We start from the raw sequence: 20,425 nt of genomic DNA, 5'->3' as shown, positions 1-20,425 counted from the left end.
AACGAGCACAACTCTTAAAAAAAAAAAAAAAAAATCGTATTTTGCAGTAAACCCAGGGACAATCATTTGCTCCGGGAGTGATGCCAGACCCCGCCTGTTTACCACGACATTCCCCACAGAAACTGTGCACCGACAGCAGCTGCCCCGAGGGGGCAATCGGGGGACAGCACAGGCAGAGCTGGCACTGCCCAGCACCAGGCAGCACCACCGCTTGCGGGACGTTACCTTTGCGCTCCGGCAGAGCAGCTGCAGCGAGCGCCGGCACTGCGGCACGCTTATCACGTCTTTCTAAATCAGAACGGAAAGCCGCAGGTTATAGTGACTTCTGACAAGAAAACGCTCCAAGTGCCAGGCCAACAGGCACCCACGCGGGCAGACGGCAGAGATTTCTCTCCTTCCAGCCGATCCAAACAGCTTTGGGCCCCGAGGTCACCGCCTGACCCAGCAACTCCAGCCCGCTCGCCAACGCGACGCCTTCCCTGCCGTACGGCCCGAGCACTATGCAGACCGGGACACAGCGCCCGCGGGCGGTGCCTCCCGGGACCGGCCCTCACGCTCCCGGCGGGCCGAGGCGGGAGCGGGCGGCAGCTGCCACCGACTAGCGAGTGGCGGTTAAACGGCGGCGGCGGGGCGCGAGGGGGCGGCTGGCCTCGCGGCAACGGCCGAAACGGCTCTGGCGCTGAGCTGTTCGCCGACCCGCCCCGCGGCAAGACAGGGAAAAGGCGGCCTGAGCCCTAAGGGAGAGCCCCGCCCGCCACAGCACGGGCACGGAGAGGCTTCCCCTCGCAGGAGGCAGCGGGGAAGGGAAGGAGAGAGAGTAGGTGGCCGCGCGCACGCAGGGCCGGCGCTGCCGGTGCCCGGGGTGGTGGTTACCTGTCGCCGGTGAACCGAGGAAAAGGCAAAGCCACCACAGACAGCAGCAACGGCGGCTGAGATTGGCCTCGCCCCGCCCGCTCCGCCAAGGCCGCCCGGAGCCTCCGCCTCGCCCCGTCCGCACGGCGCGTGCCGGCAGCGCCCCCCCTCTGCGCGAGCGCCCGCCCCGCCCACCGGTAACCGCCCCTCACACGGCGGGGCGCAGCGTGTGTCCCTCCCCACGCCGGGCAGGCCCCCCCCATGGGGGCACCGGCGCCCCGCTGCCTTCCGCCCTCTTCCTGCGTAAAATGGAGCCTCGGCCCCCTCTGAGGTGTGAAGGGCTGATGAGATGAAGGGAGTTGCCTTTCAGTCTCGCTTTGCCCTCTGTTGTTTGGATCCTCGTGATTTTTCTCATTATGTCTCTCTCTCCTTGCTGTTTTCTTCCTACTCTGTCTTTTTGGGGTTTTCTTGCCACTCTTCTCTAAGACCTCACAGCACACTGACTGCTGCGCTCCAGTGTGCTTCACCAGTGCCGGGCTATGGTGACTGCTGGGCAGGCTTGCTTTCAGCAGAGGGGTCCTGGTGTGAAACAAGCCCCATCGTACAACTGGTTGGGGAACATAAACAGGTTGGATTGGAAATCTCTGTCTCAGTCACATTTCCTTTAACCTTCAGTTAAGCTGACCCCACAGTTCTCTGGTGTGCAATGCAATGCTGCGTGCAGCAGGCAAGGATGGCTCAAGTGGCAGTAAACAGGAGCAGGGAGCGAGTCGCTTCAGAAAGGCTCAAAATTGTTATTTTTGTGCGTGCAGGAGAAATCACAGAATGGTTTGGGTTGGAAGGGACCTTAAAGCCCATCTTATTCCAACCCACTGCCATGGGCAGGGACAAATTCCAGTAGACCAAGTTGCTCCAAGCCCCGTCCAGCCTGGCTTGAACACTGGCAGGGATGGCGCAACCTGTGCTAGTGTCTTACCACCTTCACAGTGAAGGACGACTTCCTTATATCTAATCTAAGTGACTCAGCTTGTTGGGAACGACTGGGTAATAAATACGTTATTATCAAATAAATAGGCTCTGTGTACTTGTTTGGGTACAAAAGGGTAAAAGCTGCTAATCCTTAAGGAACAGAAAAAAAAAGCAAAATAATGGCATTAAGACATTAGCTCATGTTAATGTATCACTGATTTTAGGTTGAATTTTTAGTTTCTTTTAAAAAAGAGCTTTGCTGCAGCTTTGGGAAAGCTTTAAAATGCTGCAGCCAAGGTTGCGCTGGCCCCAGCAGCACCTGGAAACCAGCACAGGGTTTGGCAAAACGTGCAGCCCCTCACCAGGCTGGGTGCTCTGCAGAAGAGTAAATCACCTCCCTTCTCTGACCACCCCTTCCCTTTCTGCACTTGCGCCTCACCTGTTTTCTTTAGATTAGATGCTGTTTAAGGGCTTAAGACAGGGCAAAATAACTTCTTAGTTTAAATCTGCCTGACAATTGGTGGTGGTGTGAGGCCAGGCCGCTCCCCAGCAAGGGCAGGCTGCACTCTGCCCTGGCAGGATGGGGCATGTCGCTCACCCCAGGCATTGCTCCAGCTCCCGGGGCTGCTCTGACTTGTCCTGAGCAGTTGTTTTTCCAACTAGACCAGGCTGAGAGGCGGGAAGAGGATGGCTTACACTCAGCTTTCCCTCCGCTCCTCAGCTATGAGGAGCAATAGAGCCTTTGGCTTCTAGGATTTAAGGGAAACTTGGTTGGATGTCCCAGTTTTGTTAAAAGAAGCTGGTACATGTGTTGAGTCAATTTTTCTGTGTTTCAATAGAAACTGCTCTGAGGCAAACAAAAATTCCTCAAAAGTTTTTCACAAGCTCTGGACATTAAGTGGGCTCACTTAGTTCTGTTGGATAAGCTGAAGTTTGTAGAAAAATGATCAATAAGAATAAAAAGTGATGATGTTAAAAAGGTTTCAGTTTGACTGTATAGGGCAGTTAGGAATTTCGGAAAAAAAGGCTTTTCAGCTGACACTAGGTATAGGGAAACTGTAGTACAAGGCTACACCAACCCAAGGTTCACATTTCTCTAGTCCCATCTCTTCCTTTCCCTTCCCTTCCCTTGCCACCATGATTCTCATATTACTGCTTCAATCTCCTTCCCTTGCTGGGCAAGGTGGATGCTGTAGCGTTGTTCCTTAGTGTGAGGAGGTGTGGTGACTTTTATGTCCAAGGCTGGGGAGGTGATCATATACATGCATTAGTATGAAAATCACCTAAAATACCTGGAAATCTTGCTTGTTAAAGTTTCTCGCCATCTGCTTCACACTATGGTTAAACTCATTAGGCCCTTTCTCTACACCTTCACTGCCATCAGCCAAAGGTGCTCCATACAGAGCAATTAGGTGATCAGTTAAAATGGGGATGTGAAGCACTTCAATTCAATTTTGCCACTAGATCCTGCCACCGTCCTGACTGACGGGATTTCAGACATTAACGAGAAAAGCCGATTACATATGAGGCAGCCCGACAGAGCAGCCGTTCTCCCCGCTCTCATCGGCTGCTTCATCTCAGTCACTGCTGCTCGTGAGCTTCCCTGAGGGATTGATCTCAGTAAATGGATGCAAGCCTGTTAACTGTAATTTTTGTTGATCCTTCGGCTGCCTTATAATGAAGATTTTTTCACTTTATTTTTGTTTCTCTTTTCAAAACATGGTTAGAGCTTCATGTGAAGGGCTGAGGCACAGAGCAGTCCACTACATATCCTCCAGGACCAGCTCTGACCCATTCTTTTAGCTAAAGCTGCTCACCTGCCTATGTGTGATCTAACACAGATGCTGCAAATGAAACAGAAACTTGGCTTCTCTTGAATCAGATGTTGACTTCCACAGGCCCAGATGTTCCATTCTATCTGGGGCAATGCTCTAGCCAGGGGACTTCCTCTGAGATAAAGCCTTTGCAATAACCCGACAGAACTCTAATGTGACCTATATATACATAGAACTATAGCTATTACAGTATAACAACTTAAATATAGTCAATAAAATAATAAATATAAATAACATAAATAACTATTCTGGTTATATTATAATAGTATAGTTTTATTACACTGTAGTCTAGTATATAGCATAGCATATAGTACAGGTTTAGTAAAACTTTATACTATGGTGTATAATGTATAGTAAAACTTCACTAAAACAGTATTTTAGTATAACTTTATATATACTAGTGTATAGAATATTGTATAGTATAAATAAATAAAGTAAAACTTTACTAAACCAATAGTTTTAGTATAACTTTAAGCGATAGTGTATAGAATAGTATATAGTATAGTACATAGTATATAGTATATATACTATAGTATATATAGTATAGTAAAACTAGTTTTACTGCATTATAGTAAACTGTAAAAGTAAAAAAGTATATATAAAACTATAGTTAAACTAGTTTTAGTAAAACTTTATATTATACTATAGTGTATAGAATAGTATATAATTTATATAACTAAAAACTCTAGTAAAGCTTCACTAAAACTACAGTTTAGTAAAGATTTACTAAAATTATACTATATACTATAATTTCCAATGGTAATTGGATAGTTGTGATACTATAATATACATATAAAGTTCTATATGTGGAGATCAGAATAGATTTGAATTCTGATGGGTTATTACAGTTTCTGGGAGCTCTCCAGCTGTAGCTGGAGGTCAGTCTCTGGGGAGCACACGGTGCGTGCAAGCAGACAAGGTGCCTTGGGACACTTTCAGTGGGGGTTCAGGTCACACAGTGCACTGCCAGAGCCCTACAGAAAGACTTACTGCAGCCGCCCTGAAGGGATGCTGTAGGGACCTGCATGGATGAGGGGTGGATGGATCAGGGAACATACTTAACCTCCCTCCTGTCTCTCCTGGAAATGCTTTCTGATGTCTCTGAAAGCCCAGGTGCCTGATTTGACAGCACCCTCTCAATGTCTAGTTAATTGATTCTCTTTAAGGTAGCTAGCAAATATTTAAAGATTCTATATTCAGTTAAACAAATGCATGCACTTACCAAAAACTGTTTTACTGAGAATCCAAGTCCCAGGATCCTCCAGAACGGGTCTTCTAGCTTACAAGGACGAAGACAGCAGCACATCTGTTCGTCACAGGAAGGGCAGGGCTGAAGCCTGTTTATCTCAAAGGTCTGAAAGTTCGCGATAACAGTTTTGCTCCCCCAAAATTGTCCTTGCTTAAAAGTTATGAAATGCGTAGGATCCTAGTACCATTACGCAATGAATGCAAACAAAATTTAGTACATAGAATATTTAATCTAGGAAAATAGGAAAAAAATATCAATTGTGTTCCTACTGATGCTGTAAAAGTTTGAAGCTGAGAAAGAAAGGCTCGTACACCAAACATACATACCCAGGCTCATACACCATCCACAGGTGACTTGATAATAGTACTTCTTCATAAAGGGATTTGAGAAATTTGGGTTGTAGAGGTTAAAGTATGGTAAACTATAAGCAGGGCCAGCATATTGTTGAAGTCTTATGTCCACAACACTTTCTGATAAAAGGATGTAGTGGCAGATACCTCATTTGTCACAGACGCATAAACAAGGTCAGGTTGCTGTTTAACGTGCTTCTAAAAGGACTATTAAGAATATTCAATTCAAAAAGCTCTCCTGGCCCTGGAGAAAAGAGCTGGTTTGCTGGATGATGCGGAGATTTTTCTTTGAGAGGCATCCCACACAGAGTGTTCTGACAGATAACAAAATGCTTGACATAGGCAGAAGAAAATTTCCCAGCCTGCTGAAGATACCAAGCTTGCTGAAGCAATTACTATTTGTGTATGTCCTGATGTACCAGCTTTAGAACATCTTGAACAACTTTGACTAAATTTCACTTCACTGAAGAAGGTTCTCTTCTCTAATCCCACATTTGAAGTTGGGTTTTCAAATGTCTCTCCTTTAGATCACAAGGGTAATGAAAAGCAGTTGCACAACATTTGCGCTGCAGCCATCCTGAGGCTGCTGAAGTCAGTGGTAAAGAACCTGAATTTTGACAACATAGGAAGCTAAAAGTGAACTTTCAAGGGAACTTTACAGTGAGAACTGAGTTTGTGTTCCTGAAGCGAAACTTTAGGTTGCACTGGAATAACCTGCTGCTTTGCAGCACTTTGAAACTGTTTTTTTTTTTTTTTTGAGAACAGTGTTGAATGAAAACTCTGAGAGCTCTGTTACGATAGTTATGTAGCCTATTTCCAGTCTAACTAAATTGGCTTTTTAATCATTGATTAGAGTAAGGAAACAATTTAATGGAATCACCGAATAGGCTGTGATACTATGAAATGTGATTCCATGTGATTCCAGGGGCTGGAAGAGGCCTCTAGAGATCATGAAGTCCAAATCCCTGCCCAAGCACAGCCGGGTAGAACAGGTTTCCCAGGAGTGTGTTAAATTCAGTTTTGAGTATCTCCAAGCCTGGAGACTCCACAACCTTTTCACTCCATTTAAGGTCTTCTAGGGATTTTTATTTCACTCATATTGCGCCTTCTAAGAATTTCAGCTCGTCCTCACATTACAGTTAATAGTTTTTAGTCAGCTAAAATGCTGCTCAATACAGGCATGTTTATATTTTGGCTTTTCATGAAAAGAAAAATCCACTTTAAATACTAAATTTGATCTAAAATGAGTATCCTATTCTACAGGAATGCAAAATAGCTTTTGGATCCATAAGAAACTACTCAATTATTCTGTAGCATTAATATTATTATTGTTTTTAGATAGTATTTTGTGGAGAAGTGGCCATAAGTTTACGTGACTTTGCTTTTAAGGTAGGAGTAAGATTGTCGTGTTTATCTAATCTCTCTCAGGTGTTTCATTGAGAATGCAGGGAGATATTGCTGTAAACAGATCATAGTTTGGTTAACAATTGTGTCACAAGTCTGAAAAAGTAGTTAGCTCCGAAGAATAAACAGATGTGAGGACTTCCTACAGGATAAGGAGTACTACCAAACCCCACTGAGCCAGGGTGCTTGGAAATTAGAAGCCAAAGCGCACTTTTTGACTGTAATAATTAACCCCCTCCCAATATAAAAATCAGGATCCTGATTTTCAATGACTTGTGAATGCAATAAATAGCACACTACCCCACAATGACGTAGACAAGAATCTGAGAGCTCACTTTATTACACAGCTGAGAATATAAGATGACACTACAAATGTCTCTTAAAAATGTAAATCAAGTGTTAGCCTAATGTCGCAGAATTTAATTTCAAAGTACTATGCAAACAAATGTTGCTTGCTTTCCAAGGCACAATGGTATAAACACAAAAACTGCAGATGCAACATATTTAATACAAAAAGACAAATACTCTTAATCTAAATGACAAAACAGCACATTTCCTCCCATGTATAAATCTTAATTTAAAAAAGATTAGCTTTATTCTCAGCCATGAAATGCCAATAAAAACTATTCCTTTAGTGACACCTACTCAGAGTATGTCCCTGTTATACCAGCATAGTAAGTATGGGTGTAACATGTACAAATGTTGCTGCATTATGCAAGAGAAGTTTGGCTTGTTTTTTTCCTGATAAAACTGATGTTCACAGACCTAACTCTGCAAAATTGGATTTTATCGGGAGTTTGAAATGCTCCTTGAAAGACTGCGTCCTCACTGAATTACATTAATAACTTTGACATTAGACTACTACTTTGTTAAATAAATTATCTCGATTATAAATAGTATCAAATTTCTGAAAAACACTCTTCTTTAAATCTTTTATCTGAAAAACTTCCAACGCAAAGTGAATTTAAACATTGTTTTATTGCTAGCAAATACAAAGAACTGCTCAAACAGCAAAGAACACAGAATTTGAATTTTAAATGAGCTAATAGTGAACTTACAAAGAAAAAAAACCAACCTATATATTGCTTGGCCTTTCTTAAGCAAATGAAAATATGAAAGTAATCCAGATCATACAGATTTCACATACAGTTCACGAAAAAGAATTTCAGCATCAATTCATAAAGCTGATTCTTTGGCTGACTGAATGTGATGGAGGAGTTGATTACAATAGATAGGCGTCTGATGCTTATGTGCAACTGCTTCAATTTCTCTCACGAGCAGTTCTGGAAATAAACTGCTTCCTTCCTTTAAAACTTCTGTAAAACAAAAACATGTTGGGCGTTGGAACTAGATGATCCTAAGGTCCTTTCCAACTCTAACCATTCTATGATTCTATGTTTTATAAATCATTAGCCACTCTGGGTTTATCTAAGTTCTCTCAGAGTAGCTGAAACCTAACCTGGAAGTTGTTCTACAAGTTGTGCAGTCATGACAACCTGATTCCTCCCTCATTAGCTGAGGTCTATATTTTAACATTTATGTGCATGAACACAGACCAATATACTATATAAATTCCAAAGAATTCATCAAGCAAGTGAGGATATGGTCACATCCTGCCATGGTTTGTGTCTGCGCTCCATATCCTGTTTACCATCTATAAAGTCTTCTGATACGTTGGCTGCACTGATATTCCCCCTCTCCTGAGTGCTAGATAAAACATTACATTCTGCATTCAGGTAAAAAGTCTCAGCTCATACGTACTGAAACCCAAAGGAAAGCTTCCAGCCTCTTAGGATTAGCCTCTAGTTGTATGTGCCACTTTCACATAACACTTGAAAGCATGATCTAAAAAGTGCTGTTGAAAATACGTATGACTGAATATCTTACCTAGGACTGCATTTTGGATATTTTGATCTGGATCATCGAGATGTATCAACAGTTCTTGGTACAGAAACTCAATATGACCTTCCATTGCAGATTTCACATCACTGTCCTTTAAGCATTTAAACCAATTCGTTAAGGTGTGAGCAGCTGCCAGTCGTACATCAGATGAAGCATCATCCAGACGCTTTAAAACTTCTGAAAGGGAGTTTTAAATATGCACAACCAAATAGCACTGTGGACAGCAAAGTCATCTTTTGCATTTGAAAAAATGAATGTATTTTGTCATCACTGAAATTACTGTTGCATTTTTATTTCTGTATTTTCAACACTGTGTATACACATAGTACATTGTTCCTAAAAGCACATAGTGCATTTTTATTGAATTATTATGGTGACAAAAACATTAAAAGAAATTTACGGAACTATTAAGATTAGTTGAATATTCTCTACCACTCTTTCTAACAAGGTGTTATGGTTATTAATGCATGATAGAAGTACAGAGTTTAAGTATTTTCATGCTCTATCAAGCACAGTATTTCTATCATATATTACTGTTTCAGTTAATAACTGCATTGCAGACTATTTGAATATGCAAGATGCGAAGATACACTTTGACAATTGCTTGATTGTGTGTTTCTCCGAATTAAAAATGTTTGTTGTTAGCTTTCTACTGTGCAATGTAAGAAAATATATCAGTCATTAAGATGCTGAATTTGGGAAGGTTCAATTTATTTGTATATATCTCTGAGAACATAAATCCTGTTACATAGCTGTCCTGGGTTCAGCTATAGCAGTCATTTTTCTCTTTCTTAGTAGCTGGTGCAGTGCTGTGTTTTTTAACTTTCAGCCTGGGAACAACGCTGATAACACTGATGTTTTTAGTTGTTGCTAAGTAATGTTTATTCCAACCAAGGACTTTCTCAGTCTCATGCTTTGCCAGGGAGGAGGGGAAGCCGGGAGGAAGCAGAGACAGGACACCTGACCCAAGCTAGCCAAAGGGGTATTCCATACCACAGCATGTCATGCCCATGCTCAAACCACAACAATAGCATAGACCATACTTCTCCTAATTCATTGTTTAGCATTTAAACACCATCCTAAGAAGCATTACACATAACACCTCTATTTGAAATTACAGCACTCTAGATGAGGGGTTTTTTCTTTCTCTCCCTCACCCCCCCCCTTTTTTTTTAAATTAAAAAACCCCAACCCACTACCTATTCAGGTCTATTTATGGTACAATTAAATGGTTTGCTCTTGGCCCTCAAACACAGCACGGAGAACAATGTGACTACCAATTATATAATGCATTACTGTTCTGCTTTCACTATACTTAGAACATTATTTCATATAGTCTAAACGAGGAAGCAATGCAGATAAAATACTGGCAAGCCTGGCAAGGACCATAATATTGAGTGAAGTTCCATCTAGTGGTCTAATGCATAATAATACTTGGAATAATGCTCGGTTCTGCACAATTGGGAGCGAGGGAACTTCCAAAGAACGTGAACTTGTCTGCAAAACACCACCTCAATGAAATGACATACTGCAGTTAAAAACCTACTACAGAAAGGACTTGCAAGAAGCAAGTGCTGGTGGAGTCACACACCACCACCTACTCAACTGTTTAACACCTCGATTTCCTAAAATGTGTATGTGTACTTTATACACCTGAAGCAGTTTCATCAGTTTAAAACCATGTCTAAGTCTCTGCAGGAATAAGACATTAAATTGCCTCTCACACACAAAAATGTGGCTAATGGTATGATTTTGTGCAGCACTCTACTTTCTCCATTTCCTTAATATCTATAAAAGGTCTCTGGGGAGGAGCTACCCAAATAGTTAAAATACCAGGTAAGAGAACACAGGAATAGCATTAGAATATGTGTATGGGGGTAAAGTAAGAATGGCTGAGAAACTAAGCCTGCAACTTTTTTGCACATCCAACTGTTTAAAAGCTTTTTGCTCTCTATGTGGGATTAAAGCCAGATGCCACAGTGATAGACAGCAGTTTTTGTCATTCCCTACTCTCTATTAGTGCCTTCATCCCTATCAGCTGCAGGGAATCTGCACGCAAGGTGGACAGCCTGCACAGTGAATCCTAAAGCTGTACAGTCTGCCTACTGCTCCAGCATGGTGCTTTTCATCCTTAAAAGCTAAGCTATGAACAAAGCAACTGTAATTCTTCAACACTGAGATCTTGATTAAAAAAATAAATAAATATAAAAACCCCCAACTTTTACACTTACTTACCTGTGTAAGTTTTGGTAAATTTATCTTCTTCAAACTGCCTCCCACAGACTTTTAAAAGAACATCAACAATACGACAAGCCATCAGTCGAGTAATTTTAGAGTCTTCATCCATGGCAGCAATAATTTGAGGCATTAGCCCATCTTTGACTTTTAAGACCTACAATTAACAGGAAAAGCATAAAACAACTCTAAGCTAATATGCTTCTTGGTTACATCAGTTACTATTAAGTCTGACCGATACTGGCTTGCTTAATTTAAAAAGTTAACCTGAAAAATCCTGGAAGTTAAACAGCTCTATTTTTGCCTCTCAGCAAGCTTGGAAAATTAAAATCCACCAGTCAATCATCCAGTTCATGATGTTCAGTATATATGCAGATGAGTTTTATGTAACTTGTAAAAGCTTTAAACTTCCTTGCCTTTTTATTTAGGAAAAAAAATGTTGGCAAGACTTTAAATAATTTGGAGATGAGAATTTTGTGTATGTACCAGTAGATGGTGCTCTTATTCTAACAGGAAGCTTGTAAGTAAAGACTGTTGAAATACAATGTTTTAGTGAGCTTCATAATTTGACTTTAATATGTACATTTCATATTCATTAATGCAAAACAGGCATTAAGGCACTGATGCAGAAAATTGTTTAACTAGAACAATAGTCTCTGATAGAAATGTTTTTGTATATGGGAACTCAACCAGTTAAATGTGTTTAAACACTTTGTTCAATTAAGGTCTGTTATAAAGACAGTAAAGTCTATGAACATTTAATAACATTTTAATTCCATTTTTTTTAAAATGCCCTTATATCGAACATATTTCCAGTGCATCATTTCCAAATGCTATTTTTGTTGGCAAAGAAGCTTCAAAAACCCCTCAGGCTCGATTAATCCATAATCACTATGGTGTGTAACACTTTAAGTGTAATCTTTGTTAGCTCTCTACCTCCATTTCTACAGATACCCTCCAAGTTCCATCTCGGGTCCTCCTGCCCTTTCCAGGAATCCTTTTTTTTTTAATTCCCTAAGTGGACCTGTGGGCTCCAAGCCAACACCACTGGTGTCTTTTCCACATTATACAAAAGCATACCGTAGGTAGCTCCAGTGCTGCTGCACAGGCACAGCTTAGGGGTCCAGTGATGTCAAGTTGTGCTAACAGTGGTGAGGGTTTTGTGCTACAGAAGTGACATTATGCTAGAACAAAGATTTACAAAACTTGATGACTGCGAGTTCTACAGCTCACCATACCGCTGGCCTCAGGTCTCTGATCAGGGTAATATCATCCCTCCACTACTGATCTGTTCAATTACTTATACTCAATTAATGAATTTTATTATGAAAACTGTATGTCCATCAAAATATTACTTACAATAAGGTTTTATTCTCTCCCCCCCCCCCCTTGCATTTGTCTTCCTGCCTGAGATTTCAAAGTACATTTGATGAGAAAGAGAGAATTTACCTCTTCTGGTGAAAGCATTTCACAGTGAATAAGAGCCCAAAGGCATGATACAGCTGTAGTGCGGATGGCAGCTGCTGTTCTTCCAGCATGCCACTGCAGATTAGGAGCTAGTATGTCTTTTATCACAATCTCAAGGTAGCTAGGGAACAGCCTGAAGCCAAAAATAAGAAAGCAAAATAAAGGTTCATGAGAAAGTGATAAAGAGACTGACAGGATGTAAAAGAGAATTTTCTGTTATAGAAACATAGGCAGAAAAGGAAAAAAAAAAGGACTGTAAAAAAACCCTTACAAGCCAATGTTATTATAATGCATGTGATAAGCTTTTCATAACTTAATTTTTCTAGATAATATTTAAACAAATACCTAACATTCATGGAAAGGGGAGGCTAGACTTTCTCCCACTTCAGACGATGCCCGTGACTCACTGCGTTATCTTGGTAAACTACTTACCTTCTCTCTGTCTCATTTTCTCCGTCTGTGAAGTGGAGATAACACCCCATATGAATGCTGTGAGGATTCATTAATATTTGTAAGGCCCTTTGAGACTGTCCAGTGAAAAGTATTTATAATGTGAAAAGTATGAATGCTATTGATGAGACCTGAACTGCTGATACTGCAGGGAGCCTACACAGAATACTTCAGCTCTCCCTTGGCTCAGAAACTCGTCTCCCTCAGGGGTCGGAGATCTGTAGGATTTTCTGATGGTGCCAGTCCACTACTAGTTTGTTTTCATTACAAACACACAAATCTGTGATATTTTTGGTGATGCTTCTTCCTCCTCCCTTACTGAATGGGCTACTATAATGCTGAAAGTTGCTGCAAGAATCAGCAATTGCAGCAGGCAGTATTCCCTCACACCCATTTAATTCCATATCAAACAATTTTAAATTGAGAGAAAAAAAGATAGAGCTCTTACACACAAGTTAAAAAAAAACCCCAAAACTTTGCTGCATCCAAGAGACACTTGTGCCTGGCTGTGTCTACATAACTAAGGCTCAGGTTATTCACTATGCCTCTCTGCCTTGAAAAGCAGCTGGCAGCATGCAAAACAGATTGACAAGTAACAGGGTAAAATCTACCTTGACTTGTGTCAAACTGTACTCAAACTTCCCACAGACCTGGACCACAGCCACCTGAGTGCAAAACAGCACATCACCACCCTGCTGCCTCGCAGAAAGGGAAGAAGCTGTTGCTGACTTTTCTAAGAGTCCTACATTTCCAGGATGAGTGACTCCTATAGAGATGTGCCAAGCCACAGGAGGAACATAATGGGTAGACGTCAACAATAAACAATTATCACTAAGAACTTTTTCAAAAATCCCCTCCATGACAAAACAAAATCAGTCAGCAATAAAAAAATCCGTAACAGTTTTGTATCAATGTAATAAGAAATGTAATTGTGTCTGCAGCTTTCCTGTGGCTACCCTTCACCCACTGCAGTTAGACCTTGTCATCCAGGTGTAACCTGACTGAAGTGTGACCAGCCAGCCTGCCAGGCCTTAAATGTGTATTACACACACACAAACCTGAATATCTCCATCCTCAACATGATGAAACATACACAGCTGGCTGCTGCTTAGCCCCTCAGCTAAGGGAACACTCAGTGCCTGAGAAAGTCAGAGATCCATTCTTGCTTCCTGTCCAGCAGATGGCACTTCAGATTCAGCAATAACAAGAAATCTGATTTCTCATTAGACACATCTAAATTTGCCAAAACCCTTTAGATTAATTATTTTAAACCCGTTTTTGAGAAGTAATAATTTTCTGTTCAAAAAGTTGCTGGGAAAAAAAATATAACTAATGATCACGATCATTCCAAATTTCCTTTTAGCTCCAAAGCTAAAAGCAGCTTTGTGCTATCTGATCAGTAGCTGCTTCTGTTTTTAATAAAGCCTTCTGTTAAACTGCAAAGAAAAACCAATCTGTCAAAACATAAAGGTAAATTCCATCAGCATTATGTTAACCATAATGCTATGCTATTTGTGAGAGTATTTGTTCTAGTGCCTTGAAATAGAATCAGTAAAGCCATATCTGGCAATTATCTGACTCAATCATGTCAGACTCAAACAAAATTAGATGACCACACAACTGTGTTTAGCATAATAACTGAAAACCTTCTTATCTAAACTGGTAGAATGTTTTTAAGGAGCTAAACAAATTACTGCCAGCAGTGAAAGTGACTGTGTAACCAGAACTTATTACTATTTCACTACACTATCTCTCATTACCATTAAGACGTATTTTCTGCTGTTGCTGATGCAATTAAATTCTCCCTCTTACTGTGGTAAATCTGTGTAACTTAATTCTAAAAGTGAGTCATTTCTATGAAAGAACATACCCTGTCTATGCTATTTGCATTCACAGAGTTGAGACTTTATTCTCAACTGGATATGAAGTAACTAAACCATCATCTGTGCATACAGTAATACCTAGCTCTTATGCAGATATAAAAAGCAGAGCTTGGGTTTACATTAAAATTGCTACTCCCATTTAATGGGCTTATATACTTAAACTTTCACTCCATGTTAATTATTTTTTGAATACATTTTTGTTCTAGATTGGTCTCTTTTCTGCTTTTATGGCACTGCTGCACTTGGCTTTATATGTGGATTGTTGTATTTTGGGGTTTGTGTGTGTATGCTCTTTTCCCCAAACTTAACATCCTAAATCCAGGTAATCTGAAACAAAATCGGCTTTGCTTTACAAATCAAAATCTCCAAAAATGTTTTGCAAACAGCTCTTCAAACACAAAAATTTTACCTGTTACTTCCTACATTAAAGCATTTGCTGTGACAAGTAGGATCAAGACTTCAAAGAGTCATTTAGCTTCCTCTACTGCTTTTTAGTTTCTGAAGATGAACCTACTGGTAAAATTCATTGCACTGCTCTTGTCTCAGAGGACTAAGAGCCTCATTATGAGTTCAACTGGGCCATCCTTGGCCAGGAGTCGTTCTTCATACAAACAGGTCTATTAATCTAATTGAGTGTATCTAACCTTGACAAAAGGCCACTCACTCAGACTGCCCCAAGCGAAACAAGTTCCATCACTGCTATCTTTGGAGATCTGGTGTGGCTATATTCACTGACAGTATTACTTTGAAACATATTCTTCTATTTTTTCCACACTAATATAATTTCCCTTTCCTGGGAAACCTAGTAAAGCTGGCAGCTCATTGAGTTGGTTTTCTTTTTTTCCTTCTTGGCTCCATTATTTATACAAATTACTGGGTTGCAGATGAAAGATTTTGCTGCTCATCCTATTTGTTTTGGCAGTAGTCAAAGTAAAAGTTTACTTTTGATGATGTTCTCCATGTGGTCCTGACTGATCATTTCTCTCTACCAGCAGTACCTGAGCACTTCAGACACTTTCAGACAGAAGAGCTACCAATCCTACTGTACAGGTGAGAAACAAAGAATGAGTAAAGATCTCTCTTAATGGAGAAATCCTTCCAACCTCCTAGCCACCCTAGTCAGGAACACTACAGGTCAGGACTCTGCAGCATGCCATGTAATGTACCAGTCATTCTGCTTAGATGCAGCTGGAACGATTTTCTGTAGATCACAATAAGAGGCAGAACAGAGAATTTAACTCAGTGCTTCAAATTCTATTCTGCTGTAATCTGTAATGCTATTTCTGAGGAGGAAGAGCAGGAGACCAGATAAGTGAAAATGTATAGAGAAGAAATGCCAGTGTGACTTAACTTGCTGACCAGGTCTGAATTTGATTAAATACTTTGAAAAAATGAACATATTTAATGTTTTAAAAACAAATGTACAAAATAATAAATGTGAATGTATGGGAGATGAACAGGAGCTAATAACTTATTCTGCAGTAAAGAGAGGACAGTATAATTAGGCCATAAAAGAAAATAGATAGGAGAGAGTCACATTATCCCATTTTTAGACTGAAATATGATTGCACACTTAATAAGCATTACTGTTGTGTTCAGGGCATCACAGAAGACAGAGATGCCATTTTTTGGCTTCACAGTCTTTGCATTCTCAGATGATACAGATCTAAGATACAACAGATTAGCTTACAACAAATAGGTCCTGGAACACTTAAAATAGTTTTCAAAGTGCTTTTCTTTCTTTCAGGAAGATTCTTGCATATCTAGATTGATCTTGTAACTACCACTTAGTTACATGGTTATTTAAACAAGTAATCCACTGACTACAAAGAGATTTTTCATATGAATACGGATTTTAACATGGGATCCTCAAACTACAGAAACAGATAACACACTTGGCACAAAAGCTTTCAGTTAAAAAAGGACAACTTCATTACATTCTCTCCTATGAAATCAAGTGTTTACGCTACTACTAAGCTAAATTAATAATGACAGAAGAGCCCCACTGCTGGCATTGTTATAAATTGAGGGGTTTTATAAGCACTGTAAATTAGTTAGATTGTACTTGCAAAGCATAAATAGTGCCCAGCAACAGGAGACTTCCATCTTCAGTCACTGAGAATAGTAATAATTCCTTAACAAACATTTAGTTTAATGCTTTTTAAACATCATGCTACATCATGGGCATTTTTATATTCCCTTTTTTTTGGTATTTTAATGTTTCCTTACAATGACTACAGGCAAATTTTCAGGATTTAGGAGCTGGCTGGGAGAAAAAGAAAAAAACCCAACTAACCCTCTCTCCGTATTTCTTTCCTAAGAATCCCCATTTTAGCTTTCAAACATATATTCTTTTCAACTATAGCTTGCTATTTTTTTAAAACTATCCAGATTTGCATGACATCCATTTTAATTCTCCATAGTGGCAGAGGTAGGAAGACAACGGTGGAGGAAGTCCAGACTTCAATTTATTTATATATATATTTTAATTATTGCACTGTGCCCTTCTAAATATTGTTAAAAAATATAGGAAAAAAATATAATGTAGAAGATGGTGGGAAAGTCTTTCTTCTTCCAGACATGCTAACATGGATGCAATTATAGGGGTTAAGTAACTACCATGGTTGTTACTTTTTAAAGCCACTGTAGTGTTCGCATAGCTGTGTGAAATCAGAACTCTACTTACCCCTGAGAATTGACTGTTTCACTAGCTTTCTGGAGCAACTGTGATAAAACAGTGAAAAGTTTTAACCGCATCTGGGGATCTTTGTTTGGCTGAAGACACGTCTTCAGAATGAGAATAAAGTTATTTAGAGCTTCACCTATGACATGACCTAGAAAATAAACACATAACACTTATTTCAGAGTGCTAACAAGTTCTATTTAGATGTTTAATATGGGAGTGCATTAAAATTTGTAATATGCCTGGTATTAAAAATAGTACTTAACTTTCCACTCTTGCATGGCAGCTGTTGATGTATCCATGTTACATCGTATTAGGCAGTGTACAAATGCCCAAGCTAACTCCATGGGCACAGGTACCCCCAGTCTCAGCATGGTGCTCCCTGAAGATAGGTTTACTCCCCATCTCATTTAGCCAGCTTGGTATTGCTATATTATGTGGCATGGACATATCAATGACATCTGCTAGTTGATGGCACCAGCAGTACGAGATGACGTTTTGGGTGGACTAATTCGTTGGGGAGGATTAACACTATACCTCTGAAAGCTTGAGGCTATGCACAAAGCTTACCACTCCAAATAGCAGCATTAACTATGCTTTTTAATTCTTTCAAGTTTTTCCACATGCAGCATTCAAGGAGAGATGTTCATGACTCCCAGAGGCATGGGAAAGGGCATGCTGGAAAGGATTAGCCTCAAAACTTGGATAATAGAATTATTGCAGCAGTATGCTGTCTCCATGTTTAAATAATGCTTACTTGCATTTTACCAAAAAAAAAAAAAAAAAAAAAAAAAAAAAAAATTAAAATTCAGTGAATTTTAGAAGCTATTTGAAATAAAAATATTTTCCAAATCTGTTCTCTAGTTTGTTAACCTTTTCACATCCTATGACAAATTGTTTTCACCACTAAACAATTTAACAATTTAAACAACAACCAAAAACCCCATAGCTGTTATCCCAACATTTGAAGAAATGATTTTCCCAAAACAGAAGGAAGTTTGTGCCTTTCTCCTTGATAATGATTAACATCTGCATGGTTTTAAAGAGGGGAAATACATATAGACTACACATATGCTTTATTCTGCAAGCTTCTTGCTGCAAAATGCTCTATGTTTACAAAAAACTACTTTCCCCTAGGAATTTGTTCAGCTTTGCATCCTTGTGATGCACATTCCATTCAACTCTAGTCACTCTGAAAATCCTGCCAGAAGGAGACACAACACTGGCATTTCTAATGACAAGAATATTCTTCACACATGGAATGGACAGATTGAAGTATTTAAGATTCCAAACCAAGTTCAATAGTATTTAATAATATCTGGAAATTTAACGTTTAAAATAATAATACCACCCTCCCCCCCCCCCAAAAAAATATCTTCACTGTCTAGACCGAAGCAATACAGGGCGTTGAACTGCAGTTTGCTATATTTCTGTGCCAACAAATAGGTCTTTACTTTCACAGCATTTATTCAAAATACATTGCTTCATGTGAGTTCTGAGACATTTAAAAGATACTACTATTATACCAAACCCATAAGAGCAAATTCAACAGATGGAAAATAAACAAAACAAACTACATTGCTAGTTTCAGCTTAAGCATACGTTTCTGAAAAGCAGCAAAAACTGAGAAAAATTGAAATGAGTAAAACTGATTAGATTGATTAAAAACAACATTATGTGTGGGAATGAAAAGAAAGGAAACAAACAAAAAAAATAGCTCTAGGAGCTGCTCTGTCAGACACAAAACAGACAATAGCATATTACCAGTGTTGGGTGCAAACCAAAAAGTTTGCCCAGACATTTGATGATTTATTCGGCATTAAGGAAAACAGAGACAACTGTCTAGAAGTCCCTCAGTCATGGAAATGGGAGTGCAAATATACAGAAAAGTTGGCCCCTCAGATCTTGCACTGAAAAAACTTTTTCCACAGATGAAAAAAAGAAAAAGTACTTATTCAAGGATTAAATGCAGAAGGTACAGTCCTTTAAAATATACCTGTCCACATTTATTTGCGGTAGCAATAATACTACTTCATCTGTACCTGAAGTAGCTGTCTACATCCGTTTTTTAGCTAACAGAAAGGAAGAAAACAAATAAACAGGACTTTCTATTTTAATAATCTTAAAATGGGTGTCTAGGTGAAAAAGAACTGCCTGTCACTGCATCCCTTGCCTGTAGATGTGATCTGAGAGCTGCGCCAGAGTAATGTTCACTGTGCAGATCTGAAGCTACGTGAAATGTATGCCAAAGTGTTGCACTGATCTATACACAGCAGTATGTTGAAGAACACAAGTGAGGAAATGTTGTACAGACAGATAGTATCCTTTATAAGAGTAGTGAATATATGGAAAAAATAGGTACATTTTTTGAGGCATAAGCTACATCAGTTCATCTCTCCACAATCCTTAGCTATTTCATTTACCTGAAAGTGTACTTCTACGTAAGTGCTTTTAGTATGCTACTCGCAGTCAAAGAGTATTTTGGAATTTGAGCTGCTTCAAAATTTTCTAGAGAAGAACAGGTTGAGATTTCCACCCTCTATTCCACCCCTGTGAGACCCCTTGGAGTACTGCGTTCAGCAGTTGGGGCCCCGAACACAAGAAGGACATGGACCTTTTGGAGTGAGTCTAGAGGAGACCACGAATATGCTCCAAGGGCTGGAGTACCTCTGTTACGGACGCAGAGGTGCACTTGTTATGGAGAGAGAGCTGGGCTTGTTCAGCCTGCAGAAAAGAAGGTTCTGGGGGAGACCTTAGAGCAGCTTCCAGTGCCTAAAGGGGCCAACAAGAAAGCTGGAGAGGGGCTTTTGACAAGGGCAGGTAGTGACAGGATAAGGGAGAATGGTTTTAAAGTGACAGAGAGTAGATTCAGATTACTTATAAGGAAGAAGTTCTTTGCCCAGACAAGCTGTAGCTGCCCAATCCCTGGCAGTGTTCAAGGCCAGGTTGGACGGGGCTTGGAGCAACCTGGTCTAGTGGAAGATGTCCTTGTCCGTGGCAGGGGGTTGGAACTATATGATCTAAGCCAAACCAGTCTGTGATTCTATGATTTTTAGTTTTGCTTTCCATTGTATTCTTGTGAAGTTTCTAAATATTACACTATTCGTTACAAAACACAATGTGTCTGCAGGCAATGGAAGTTCATA

At 40.0% G+C, this 20,425-nt stretch overlaps 2 protein-coding genes and 1 long non-coding RNA gene across 8 annotated transcripts in view; 1 reads left to right on the top strand and 2 right to left on the bottom strand.

Annotated features, from left to right (window-relative positions):
- LOC115606514 (SUN domain-containing protein 1-like) overlaps window positions 1-12,044 on the bottom strand; it is a 40,011-nt gene extending 27,967 nt beyond the window's left edge. The window contains exon 1 of one of the 6 annotated variants that reach the window (XM_030482551.1): window positions 12,035-12,044. The gene's annotated coding sequence lies outside the window, so the exon portion shown is untranslated. Of the gene's footprint in view, window positions 1-873; window positions 1,024-4,878; window positions 4,983-12,034 lie in introns of those variants that run through there. The other 5 variants (XM_030482550.1, XM_030482557.1, XM_030482560.1 and 2 more) reach the window with 5 other exon arrangements.
- Window positions 2,158-20,175, top strand: LOC115606521. Its single transcript, XR_003990922.1, has 3 exons — window positions 2,158-2,169; window positions 4,571-4,575; window positions 20,104-20,175. It is a non-coding gene; the product is annotated as an uncharacterized LOC115606521 (long non-coding RNA).
- Window positions 6,971-20,425, bottom strand: part of DNAAF5 (dynein axonemal assembly factor 5) — a 29,687-nt gene continuing 16,232 nt past the window's right edge. Inside the window, exons 9-13 of the mRNA XM_030482561.1 lie at window positions 17,283-17,430; window positions 12,246-12,396; window positions 10,797-10,953; window positions 8,547-8,738; window positions 6,971-7,975 (exon numbers count right to left, since the gene is read on the bottom strand). Of these exons, the coding sequence (XP_030338421.1) occupies window positions 7,836-7,975; window positions 8,547-8,738; window positions 10,797-10,953; window positions 12,246-12,396; window positions 17,283-17,430 (788 nt within the window). The 3' untranslated portion in view covers window positions 6,971-7,835. The remainder of the gene's footprint in view (window positions 7,976-8,546; window positions 8,739-10,796; window positions 10,954-12,245; window positions 12,397-17,282; window positions 17,431-20,425) is intronic.

This window comes from Strigops habroptila, chromosome 4 (genome assembly GCF_004027225.2).
Source record: "Strigops habroptila isolate Jane chromosome 4, bStrHab1.2.pri, whole genome shotgun sequence".
NCBI classification, from domain to species: domain Eukaryota; kingdom Metazoa; phylum Chordata; class Aves; order Psittaciformes; family Psittacidae; genus Strigops; species Strigops habroptila.
This window is presented reverse-complemented; position numbering and strand designations above follow the sequence as displayed.